Source organism: Myiozetetes cayanensis, unplaced genomic scaffold (assembly GCF_022539395.1).
Source record: "Myiozetetes cayanensis isolate MyiCay16 unplaced genomic scaffold, myiCay2020 scf7, whole genome shotgun sequence".
In the NCBI taxonomy this organism is placed as follows: domain Eukaryota; kingdom Metazoa; phylum Chordata; class Aves; order Passeriformes; family Tyrannidae; genus Myiozetetes; species Myiozetetes cayanensis.
The window spans coordinates 23,670,966-23,684,002 of NW_026087964.1; the positions used below are offsets into that span (position 1 = coordinate 23,670,966).

Below are 13,037 nucleotides of genomic sequence, written 5' to 3' on the forward strand. Positions count from 1 at the left end.
AAAGGACCTGGCAGTGTTGGTTGACAGCTGGCTGAACATGAGCCAGCTGTGTGCCCAGGTGGCCAAGAAGGCCAGTGACATCCTGGCATAGTGTGGGCAGCAGGACCAGGGCAGCAATCACTCCCATGTACTTGGCACTGGTGAGGACACACCTTGAAACCTCTGTTCATTTTTGGGTCCTAGAGGAAAGACATTGGGGCACTGGAACAGGTCCAGAGAAGGGCAACAAAGCTGGTGAAGAGTCTGAAGCACAAGTCTTATGAGGAGTGGCTGAGGGAGCTGGGGTTGTTTAGCCTGGAGAAGAGGAGGCTCAGGGTGGACCACATAACTCTCTACAACTATCTGAGGGGAGGCTGTAGCCAGGTGGGGTTGATCTCTTCTTCCAGGTGACAAGTGGCAAGGGTGAAAGAAAATAGCCTCAAGTTGCATCAGAGATTTAGATTGAATATTAGGAAAAATTTCCTCACTGAAAGAGTTGTTAAACATTGGAACAGGCTGTTCAGGGAAGGGGTGGAGTCACCACTCCTGGAGGTGTTTAACGAGGAGAATATGGTTTAGTAATGAACATGTTGGTGGTTGTAGGTTGATGGTTGGACTCAGTGATCTTAAAGGACTTTCTGCAACCTTAAGAATTACATGATTTTATGATTCTATGTCTTGCCATCTACAAATTACTCCAAATTCTCATCTCACTAACTGTATTCCATGAACATTTAGTAGATTAGAAGGAGTATAAATGAGGAAATAGACAATTTCCCCAGTTTAGTCAATTTCCCAAGTAGGAAGACAGCACCTTTTTCACTTGTATTTCAACAAATCAGACTGTCACTATTATAGCAAGTGGTGTCAGCTCTTTTCCAAGTCTGATAGTGACAGCATTTTCTCAGGAGCTGCTCTGATGAAAAACAAGGCAAGTACAAGATGAAAAAGAAGCTACTGAAAAACATACTCACAAGCACTCTGCTCTGCACTAGTGACTCCTGCCCCATTACCTGATGGCTTCCCTAGCTGTGTCTGAAACCTTCCTGAACTGCAGCTCTTTCAGTGTAAAAGCAATACGTGTGCTAGAAATACAACTGACTGACTGCTGAGCTGGGTGTGCTGTTTTAGGGGTCAATACAGCAATACTATCACTTTCTGAGCTGATTGGGTGTAAACTTATGCAAGTTGGGCCAAAATTTAAGTGAACTTAAGTAAAATCCATGTCCTAGAGTCTTCCATAGAGGGTTCCAGCTAGGAAGAGAAATTTATGCTTTTTGAAAGGAGGTTTCTCTGATGCAATCCCATTGAATTGTAAAGAAAGTACAAAGCCCTGTTTTTCTTCACACAACAAGAGCTGCAGAAGAGGCATGGCCTCTGTTTACAGCTCAAGTCTATTTTCCATTAAACACTTAGTATAAAAGCTCTTTTACCCTTTTCTCTTAGCTTTTCTCGGAGGCACATTCCTGGCCCTTGTTATGTCTGTGTTGTTGTCTTTTTCCTTGCCACCATCTGTCTCTTCCTTTGATCTTTTTGTCTCTTTCTCGCAGACACCCAACTGATCACAACACAATGGCCAGTAAAACCCATTCCACCCATGTGTCTTGCAGGTGCTCTTTTTTTTTGATAGTGATGTGTGCTGGTGGTTGGAAGGAAAGCCGTGGTACTTCCAGCTGTCTGCTCCCGTAATGAACTGAACTGTTTCTTAAAACTGACCGTTATAAGAGTAATGTTCATCCTGATTCAGACAGATTTTACCCCCAGGGCTTATGAAACTGTTGATGAAAAATCAGACTGTTTCTCAGCAGCATTGAGAAACATTGAAAGCACAGCACTTAAGGCTGTACCAGAGAGAACAAAGGTCCTTTCATCTTCTTCTGGTTACAGTCTCTGTGCTTCATCTAGTTATAAACTTGATCTCTTTCTCAAAGCTGTTCTGACTTAGAAGAAATGTACTTCATGCATTTAAGCATTACCATACTTCTTTTTCATTTATTTCACAGTTGTCTTTATTTGCCTCAGTGTGAGTTGTCTGAGAAAATAATATCTAGGTGTAATATATTGTTTCTCATCAGCACTACTTCTAGGTGGCTCCTGAAGTTTATCCAGTGAATCATGGCATCACAGAATTGCTGGCTAGAATTTCTTCTGGGAGGTCCAACCTCTTACTCAGAGCAGGTCTATTTCTGAAGCGAAAGCAGATCAGCCACTGATTTGTCTAACTGAGCTTTGAAACTGCCAAGGGCAGAGAATTGGCATCCCTGGACAGCCTTTTCCAGGACTGCACTGCCCTCCTCCTGGTGAAGCTTCTCCTATGGCCCTGCCCAGTGCAGCAGGCCTTTCTCCTCTGTAACTGCTCCATCTCTCCAGGTGCCCTTGGAATGTGAGGCTCTGTGAGTGGAACCGAACAATGACAAGGATGATGGTTCATATAGAGTGGAGGTGTCACTGAGTACGCCCTTCAACAAAACCACTTTCATTAAGGAAAAAAAGACAGGTTATTGTCATAGGAGACTCTCCAACGGAGGGGAACAGAAATATGCAGACTAAATCCACTTAATGAAGTCTGCTGCCTCCCTGGGCCTGGGTTGAAGAAGTGAAGAGAAAGCTTCCTACCCTGGTACAGCCCTCTGGTTACTGTTCATTACTGATTTTTCAGGTAGGCAGTGATGATGTTCCAACAAGAAGTCTGAGGGAGAAGAAGAGAGTCTTTGGGGCCTTGGGATGTCTGTAAGTAATGTGATTGTTGTGCATAGGTAATTTTTGCAAAGTTCCTTGCTTGTGTAAGTTGGGAGTAACCTGCACATGGCACTGTTTTGTTAACTTTTACAATACATGTAGGAAATGGCCACCTCACTCTAACAGTGGTCGTGAGTGAGGACAAGTAAAGAGTGAAGTCTTGTCTAACGCTCACTGCAGTCCTTTGTTGAAACATTCGAGAGTTTTAAAAGCTGTCTATATTAAAAGAAGAGCATAATGTTAGATCCTTTCAGAGAGAAGATAGAAAAAATCCATCCTGTTGCAGCACCAAGACAAATTACTAGTCTGAAAAGAAAGTCTGTATTCCATATACAAGGAGCATACAGTAATCATCAAAATTAATACTCCTTTACTTCTTCGAAATAGAAAATTCACACTGTTAATAATTAGCTCATTCAAGAATCTCATCTTTGGTGCAAAGAGTAAAGCAAAACATAGAGATGATGAAGATTTCAAAACATCTCTTTCAAATAAGAGCTTTAATCCCACCAAGAGCTGACTCCTCATGTACAAATAGAGTGATGGCAATACAATACCCTTCTGCAAGCTCAGTGCTTAGGGGTGTGCTGGGCATTGCCTTTTAGACTGAACTCAGGATATTTTAGGGCACAACTGGTTGAACTATTTTTTTGGCTTAGCACATCTGAGCTCTTCTGGAGTCCATGCTTTTTAAAATGAACATTGTTGAATTGGAAGTTTCTTGGAAGAAAAATGCAGGAATGATTCAATCTGGAAAGTTTCCCTTATACTGAGAGATTGAATAAAAAGTTAACACATCTCTGTTTTGGTCTCAAAATACTTATGTAAGGAAATTATTTTTTCTGTGAATAGATGACAAGTTATGCAGCAGTAAAAGGAGATTTCAGCTCTGGAATCCAAACCTAGAGAAAATTATGCTGAGAAAATGGTGCATCTTTTCAATAGCAGCATTCACATGGTGAATTCTTATTACTGGGTGTCTTAGAAGTCAAGAGAATGTCTTTCCGACCATTGCATGTTAGCAGCCATTGGTAGGGCCAGATGCAGGAATGACTATTAGAGGCACTGGCCAGAAAATCAAACTAATAAGGTAGTTGCTGACAGCTTTTGCAGCCTACCTTTACTGCTGCTGCCTTCTCTTGCTCTTTCTCAATTCCTACCACCTATTTTCTCTCCTGTCAGCTCCAGCTACTGCCTCTTGCCCTCCTTGCATTGCTTTTTTGGCAACACCATCTCTTGCATCTTCTCTGGCTTTGCCTCCTCATCTCCCACACTCTCAGCAGCCCCATGGCTGACTTGGGTAATGCTATTGGCCTCTGTTAGTTGTTTGCTACTCAGTAATACTCCTTAAGATGCAATGTGAGATGTCCCACCAGGCAGGCATGCACATTGCTGACAGGAACAGGCAGCCCAGAGGATTGCAAATAAGCTTTTCCCTGTCCATCTAAAGGCATGGAACAGTCCTAAAGGCAAGATTTTAACTACCTCAGCACTTCCTGTAGCTCTTTTCTGCCATCAGTTTCAGACTGCATCCGAATAGTGTGCAGAAAAAAATTCTTATTTGGTTCTGAGTTCGAAATGAACAGTAAGGTTATGGACATGTGTGGATTTGCAATAGTATCTGTGACTGAAGATCAAGAGAGGTGGTTTAAGGTTATTGCCATTTTTTCCTGCTGTCTGTGACCATTTAGAAAATTCCACAAATCTACTTTTCAGAAGTCTGTTTGTGGAAAAGAGTAGGGAATATTCTGGTACAGAAACACAATATGTTCTGCCATATCTAATGCAAAGTAAGGTGGGGTTTTTTTGCTTTGATTTTAAACAATGAAAGCTGAAAACAAATGGATACGTAAGAGGAGACAGTACCCTCTGTGAGGTTTCACTTTTGATAAACCACGTTACAGAATCCAGGTCTTTCACCAGATGGCGAGACCTGGTACAACTTCAACATGTACACTGTCTTTTTAGACAAAAACCCCTCAAGAACGGAGGACTTAGCAACACAAATACGTGACTGAAAAGATGTGTATTATTAGCATGAGAGTGCTTTTGGTAAGTCTGTTTGTAGTATGTGTGCTCTAGTGTTTTACTGGCTCTCTGCTGCTGTAAACAAATCTGAAAGGGGAGGAAGATTTAGAAGTTAACTAATGAGCATGAACGCTACAGAAAGGAAATGAAGATGAATGGCTGTTGACCCCGCTCTCCCTTATTAGACAACAATTAATTTTTCAATTGATAAAACTGCTTCATCCTATCAGATCCCCATGGTGGAATCAGGCAGTCAGTACTTGGGGGTCCGTGTTTCCCAAGAACACTACAGACCCTTGATCTTAGCCAAAAGACTGACAAGCGATAACACCCACAGGGCAAGCCTTTTCCAGCCATGTGTAAACCTTGTCTGGCTTTCTCCATCTTGGATTCCTCTGCTGTGATCTTAGGATTAGTCTTTCCCTTAACTTGTCCATTGGAGAGACATTAAAGGATGTTGGCACTTCTCTTGGCTCTGCTTGATTTTGAAATAGAGAAAGTGGAAGGCTGTTTCTTGGAGCCAAAACTCTATGAAAACTGGATTTTCACCTCCAGAACAAAATTGCAACTGATTTTCACTACATAATGGAAGGCAATCACAACATCATATATGCTTTGTCTGGAGTTGATTCTCCAGATGTTGTAACAGTATCTTTTTTCATTAAATTAAACCAAACTGTAGCCAGCCTCAACATCAAGCTCTAAAAATGTAATGCTTCAGTCTTTTAGGCCAGATGCTGATCTCCCAAACACTGCTGTGAATCTAGAGGAATTACAGTTTTACACTAATGTATGTGAGACCAACAAGCTTATTTTGCACCAGTGATCTGCTTTCACAGGTGCCTAACTTTTAGATGCCTTATTTTTAGGTGCCATCAAACTAACTTTTCCCCATAATTCCAAAGCTGTTGGGGATTAAAGACAAACATTACATTCTTACTCAGTTAAATACTAGTTAAGGAAAAAATCCTTTCTGGAACATTTTCTTTTTATCAATCAAAATCAAAATAAACTGGCAGAGTACAATTAAAAATTCTGTTTCTTAAACAGAAAAACATTCACACAAGCTTAATGACTGAATCATAAAGAACTGTGTTCACTCTCCTTTTTTTTTCCCCCCCCCATCGTGTGTAAATTATTTTATTGTTTTATTAAAGACAACTGAAAAATTGGTTCCATCTCACTCCCCTTTAGCTTAGCTTAGCTTTGCTATGAGAAGTCCTTGTGGAACTTGGTGAGAAACTATTGTTCTGGGGTTTTTTTTGTCAATGCCAGACCCTCAGCTACTGAGGGGAGAGTTATATACACTAAAAAAAGTGTATATATGGATGGGAGGAGTGGAGGGCTCTGTTTTACACTGCTATACCTCAAAATTAGCTGAAGGGAATTTTCCAGCAATTTCCACATACCATGCACAGTTCATTCCTGGACTGGGGCCAAACATAGGAAGGATTATTGCCCAAAGGAGAATTTGGGAGTGTTTTAAATAAAACGTGAAAACAGAGAGCGATAATGGAAATCTGCCCATAAACAGAACTTTTGCATCCTATGTTGAATGAAATACTGCCTTAAGGAAGTGGTTTTTTCAGTACACAATCCCATTTAAATTGAAGTACCCAGGCAGCACTGTCCCTGCCTCTTGTCCTCTGTGTTCACACCCAGTCCAAAGCCCACATGACAGTGGGCTTGGCACATTTGAAAGCAGAGCTGTGCCAGCCCGTTAGTGATTCCCAGGAATGTGCTGGGGAGACACGACTGAAACATGATACAGCACCATGGAAAAGCGTGTGCTACAGCCTTAGCTTGCATTCAGCACCCAAACTGCAGTTCGCCGGCCAAGAGTTTCACCCCTTCCTTGCTGTCCAAGATGGCTCTTGGGCATTGCATGTGGGGACAGTGATGCTCCTAGTGATCATCACCTCTTGCAAAAAGCCTTTAGAGCTTTATTGCCAGTTTACCCAGACTTGGAGAAAGGAGCAGAAATCCCATGGACAAAATTCCTTGGTGGGGTACCGGGCTAAGAAAGTACATTCATGTGTCCCCAGTCTTAAAATAAACTGACCCACTTGAGCTGGGGAGACTAGGAGAAAGGAAAAATACTTTTCTATGTTACTTACAGAAGAAAATTTCCCACTTTACTACTAGATTTTAATAAGTACAGTCTCCATAATACGATTATGTATTTATGCATCAGATTTTCCACTTTTTGTCATTTCAATAAAAATAAGCAAGCAAACAATGGAATCACTTAAGCCTTTAGCATTTGTAATTTACTAACTCTTTCAGAAAAGTCCCAGTATGTTGCAAGACAGCTTCATGTTTTGCCTTGATGATTTGCTTTACTTCTGAAATGGTGACATTTTTATCTGTTTCATAACATGAGAAAAAGAGGAACTCATCATTTCTCCTCATTCCTTTCCACCCCAAAATCTTTTCTTACCTTTTAATTTAGCAACATTATATGAAATACGTGAGGCTTGAATCCACAAACACAGTCTCATTGGTTTCAGCACAACTTAATGCATTGCAGGTTTGTACGTATAAATAGCAACACTGAAACCAAAAATCCTTTAAGCAACAGAATGAATATTGTGGTCATAAAGCAGTCCAGGATAACATGATATCAGAAATTCATGCTGAAGTGCCCTCCCATGTGCATTAAAAAATTTACATATTAAAATAAATGACTCCCTAAGTCATCTTTATTCTGTTTTATTACCCTTCTAGTGATGCCATACATAGACACCTTGGCTAACCTCATTCTTATTTTGTAGAGATGCACGTGCCAAGAATAGCTGGCCAACAGTAAATTCTGTACAGCAACTTACCCGAATTCACAGGGAATACCCGGCCAGCTAGTGATCCGAATGATTCATGTGTAAATGTCAGTGGCTCTGTAGAGGCCTAGTGCTCTGTTTGCAATGTTCTTTTGTTGCATATTTTCATACAGAGTCTCTCTTGCCTAGGATAAACAAACATAACAGCACACTCCAAAAGCAATAGGAAACCCAGACTGAAAATTGAGACCGCACATGAAATAAACTCTAACAGAAAGTAGCATGTCAATGTAGTATTTTTTCTTCAAATATGCATTATGCATTTGTATTATAGCACTGCTTAAAGACCAGGACTACTTTTTGCTAACCATTATGCAGGTTTAACAAAAAACCTAAGCTCTAAGGGCGGGCCCGCATGTCTCTGTTTACATTTGCTGGTTCTGTGTTGCTCATTTGACTTCAGAATATCAAAGCTTTAGAGGAAATCTCATCCACTTCCCTTTCTTCCAGACCTGAAATGCCAAGAGCTCCAATTCAAATCTTTTCCTGTGTATGTAGTGCTTACTAAATGAGATACAGAAAAGGATTATAACTCAGGCTGCAAAATTCTACCTTCCAAAACAAGGAAATGCCAGATTAAATATGTAATAGCAGTTCAGTCCTCTTAGGTATTATAAATATTAAGATACAAGCTATAATTTTCCCTTTCCCCTGGCAATCTTGCCTCATTCAGTGTTGGCAAACAAATCAATGAGCCGTGGCTCAATATTCCTTTTGATTCATGTATGTCGTATGCCTCCTTCACTGTATGCTAGTCAAAGTCCTGGGTAAAAACTGAACATTTTTGTCAGTTTTCTCTGGTGGTTCTTGACCATTTCAAAGTTGTTTTGGTATTTTTTTTTTTTTTTTCAGAAAATCCTTTTTTACTTTACAGGCAAAAAATCATCTGCAAGCTGGAACACTTCTCTTGGCAGATGGTGTAAAGGGTGGTTACTTTCTTTAGAGAGATAGAGATGTTGGGAAACTGAGGCAGAAACTTTCCAGGATCTGAAGGCAAATATGCCCTCAAAGCACATTCTTCACCAGTCAGAAGTTCTTCACCAACCTTCTTGAATTCCAGCTATTGACTAACCCACCTTCCTCTGTTTGCTTCCCCAGTCTTCCTTCCTCAGGCATTTAATGACAGTAAAAATACTTCCAGTTCTTAAGTTTTCAGCTCTGAGCTCACAGTCCAGGTGACAAATCATACTCTTCACCACCCAATCTCTCCCTCTCCAATTGTCATGGCTGTACTTGACATCTGCTGGAAAAAAATATGACTGGGATTTTGAAAGGAGGCTCCAACACCTCAAGGGCCACATCCCATTTCCTGTGGTGCCTTTAAAACCAGGGTTCTGAGCTGAAAGTGTATTTTATTGGCATTCAACTAACACTCCAGGATAGGAACAGCCTTCTTGCAGGTATTCTTTCCTCCTCATAAAATTCCCACCTTTTCTGAGGAATGCCTGAAAACAAACCGTAAGAGAACAAGCTATCAACACTCTTCAGTATTGCAAAATTAGTATTTCCTTACCCTAAACTGCTTTACACAATTCTGGGGAAAAAAAAGCAGTTTTCTAGATTGTTGCATAGGAGTTGAAGACTCCATGCATGATGGAGCATGTTTTAGTATTTCATGATCTGCAGGTGCTGCTGTAAGATTCACTTATTTCCCAGTGCCATTTTCACAGTAAGCAATGCCAGTGAGGTAGGATATGTGATAGAAGAACAACAGTGGGAAGTCTGCCGAGGAAGGTCTTTAATGCCACCTGGGCATGCTGTACCTCTAGTTACAGTCCAGCACTAACATGTTTTTTAATCTAGAAAAACCTTGACACAATCAAGACTGCGGATTAAAATAACTGTACCAAGACTTTCAGTGCTATCTGCATCCTCTGTGGGACGGGCTGGCTCAACAGTGCTTTGTAATACGTGTAACAGAGCAGGTATCAGAATAAGCATTTAAAGAAACACAAATCTTGTGGAGTAACCCAACTCTTCATGCAAGTCCTTGTTAAAGGAGCATGAGGAACAAGTGGCACCTGAAGCAAACATGAGGGGATGAACCAACAGGGTGCTTTGTCTGTAGTTGCCTTGAGGTGGTTTCTTCTACATCTCAGTGCACCTTGGTGACATGACTAAGCAATGTCATGGGCTGGCCAGAGTAGCAAGAGAGCTCACATTGAGTCCATAGGTGTTCAGCAGATAATCTCTGAGTACACTCATGCATTTGGAAGGCATTTGAGAAATATCACTGAAGTCTCAGCTCTGCTCTGGCTAGAGGTTTGTTGCTGCAGATATAGTGCATTTTTAGAAAGAGGTGGCTGACCCAAGAGATTCAGCATACTGAGTTAATGTAATAGTCAGGTTGTCTTTGCTTATAGTTGCCAAAGATGAAATTACGATGAAATAAACTTCTTGGATTCACTTATATTAGTATATTTCAAAACCTTTGAAACCATTACAATTATGATGTAGGATTTTATATGAAAAGCCAAGATCCTACAGGTCCCTTGGCTCCTGTGTGCTCTCCCTTCCCAGATCAGTGCACAGGACAAAGCCAATGCACTATGTTACTTGCACGTCACATCTTGTGTCTGACATCCCACACCAACAAAGCATGAGTAGATTCCCACAGGGAGAAACTTCAGAGTTGTTTCACAGCAACCAGGTTTTCAAACAATGTGGCTGGTTTCCTCTGCCTGCTTGGCTGCACTTTAGCTGTCATTTTTTTTCTCCCCGGGCAGTATTCTGAGCTTCGGACTGACCAGCCTTGGTGTAGCTCCTCCAGCCTGCAGCCCTCTCCGAGCCACCCCGGCGTGTGACAGCAGAGGGCAGCAAGAGACAAAGAAGATCGTTTCATAAATTGGGTCAAATTCCGCTTTCTGACATTTGCTCTGCGAATACAGTGGCTGCAAAAGCTGCCCGCGGCTCCTTGGCTGGATCCCAGGCTGGCGGGTGGAATCCTGGCTGTGGTCCTGGGGCTCGGCTCCTGTGCCTGCTGCTCGTGCTGTCCGGGGCAGGGTGATGTGTTCCATGGGGCCATCGCACGCAGGGACATGGCCTTGCACGTCTCTGCCTCACCAAGTGGGTTAGAAAGGGAATCATGCTGATTTTGTAGACTTTGCCCAGTTATAAGAGCACCATATGGCATTTTATCATGCTCGTGTTGAAAAGCTATAAAAATCTGAAATTAGCTATGGTTAGCTTTCACCACACAGTAAAATGTAGCACTTACTTTAACTATGAATAAATAATGTCTTATATAATGATGAGAGCTGCTTGGCTGCATCCCTTTTCTCCTGTACTCTGCATATCTCTAAAGAGAGATGTATGTTTGGAAAATGTTTTGTACTGAAGGACAAAGTTAAAGGATCATAGCTACTATGTGATTTTTAGCAAATTTTTTTTTTTCCTCTAAAGGCTCATAGAAATGGACCCTTTTTGCTTGCTTAGATATTGGTTGAGTAAAAAACCTCTGGGGTAATACAACTTTTTCTTCACTCTTCTGCCACCAGTATGTACCCAAAACAGGTGATGTTGGCGTAGGGGAGAAACCCAACTCTTTCAGGTGACAGCATGAACAAATGTGATGGTCACATTTCCTGGTGGTGAGAGTAGCTGCCCTCAAAAGCAGGAACTGAGACTGCTGCCACAGTTGGTCTTCATGCTACCTGTAAATCACCATGTTGAAAACATGTAAACATATCAAATATGACTTTAGGCAAGTACAAATCAGTACTGTGACCTGGAATGAGCAAGTGTAGTGAGGTGATGCCTCTGATTTCTTGCCCTTAGCTTGACAGCAGCAACATCCAGCTTGTATGCTGTCTCCAGTAATGGTCTCATTATCTGAAAGGTGGGTGGCCTTAAGTCTTTACATCATTAAGCTTCTCTGAACAGATGATTTATTTCCATGATGAACAAACATTTGCAAAATTCAGCATAATCCTCATGTTAGACAAATTTCTTACATCAGCAGAATGATTATGGAGGTTGTCTCCTATACAAATGGAAAAAGCAGTTGAGCTAGCAGAATTAAAAAAATCTCAGTTTCTCCAGTACAGGGTCAGACATGTTAAGAAACATGGCAAGTGTTTTGGATGGATTTGAGAACCGTGCATGGTGAGGAATAGAAGAGGAGACAGAAGATGAAAAACAACCTGAAGGGACCTTCACTTTTGATAAAAGTATGTTTCAGAAGAAGAGAGCTTTATGACCTGGTTGTGGTTTTAATTTTTTTTGATATTGTAAACTTAGAGCACTGTCATGTAAGCATGTGGCAGAGTAAAGCTGTCTGGTTTCGTTTTACTGAAACTTCAAGAAGCTCATCATAGTTCAGATTCTCATTAATCAGTTACTACTTATCATTGTTCCCACTGGGTAATCACAAGCCTGCCACAATACCTGTTTTATTTTTTAGAATCTCTGTCAAGCAGTATGCTCCTCCACTGAGTGTGGGACCAAACCCTGGCATTTCCTCCTGCTATGACTGGCTGGCAAACTGATAAGAGAGTACTCAGCATGGCAGAGCGCATTTTAATGTCGTACAGCAGATGAGACAGACCTCCAGTTTCATGCACTGAAACTATACTTACGTTCTTATGCAATGTATTCCTAACACTTTTTGGTTCTGCTTGTGTTTTTTTTTTTTTTTTTAAACATCTTCAGTTTGGACCATCTTCCATGTAATTTTGTACTTCAATATTAAAATAAATTCCCTGATAAAATTAATTGTATTAAGCACTGCTATAATCTGAGAGCTGTACAGTGTAAAAAAGGGTTGGTTTCTGTAGAAAAGAATTCTAACTTCTTTTTTTTTTTTAATTTAAATTCAGTCAGAGCAGGATTTGGGCCTAAAATCCAGGGCAGACTCTATGTTGAAGTCAAAGCAAGCACAATCTTTTCATAAAAGCTGTGGTCACTTATATTCCATGGTAATGAACACTGTACAAAAATTGCAGACAGACACAACTTCAGGGAGCAAAAATAATGAAACTCTGAGTCACAAACACCCTTCTACTCCATCTCCAGGAGCTCTTCTCAAGAAGTTTTTACGTAATGGTCTGCTACGAAATGTCATGTACTGATGGTTTTTTGAGTTCAATATTGCTGTCAACTGAGAACTTTTCAGGTGGGTTTTAGAAGTACTCCATCTTCCAAGAGATGGGGTTTTTGTTGACCAAACCCCCACATTATGAAAGGACATTCCACTTTACATTATTCATTTTAGTTGTGATTTTCCAAAGACTTATAGGGTCTACAATATATAGTTGAAATTAAATGTAATTTTAAATTAGAGGAGAATTTCTAACATTAAAAGATTCAAACATAAAACAGGAATAAAACGGAAAGTTCTATTCCTTTATTTTCAACACTGGAAAGTGCATGCTTCTCATAAATTTGGAATTAAGTTTGTGGGTTAAATTATGTATTTGGTGAACAAAATGCATGAGAGTCAAAGATGAAAATTTC

At 40.7% G+C, this 13,037-nt stretch overlaps 1 protein-coding gene across 1 annotated transcript in view; it reads left to right on the plus strand.

The window, feature by feature from the left end:
* The window catches only part of SPATA18 (spermatogenesis associated 18), a 106,758-nt gene extending 94,682 nt beyond the window's left edge, over window positions 1-12,076 (plus strand). The window contains exon 12 of the mRNA XM_050337844.1: window positions 11,986-12,076. Coding sequence (XP_050193801.1) covers window positions 11,986-12,017 — 32 coding nt within the window. The 3' untranslated portion in view covers window positions 12,018-12,076. The remainder of the gene's footprint in view (window positions 1-11,985) is intronic.
* Window positions 12,077-13,037: the final 961 nt, after the last annotated feature.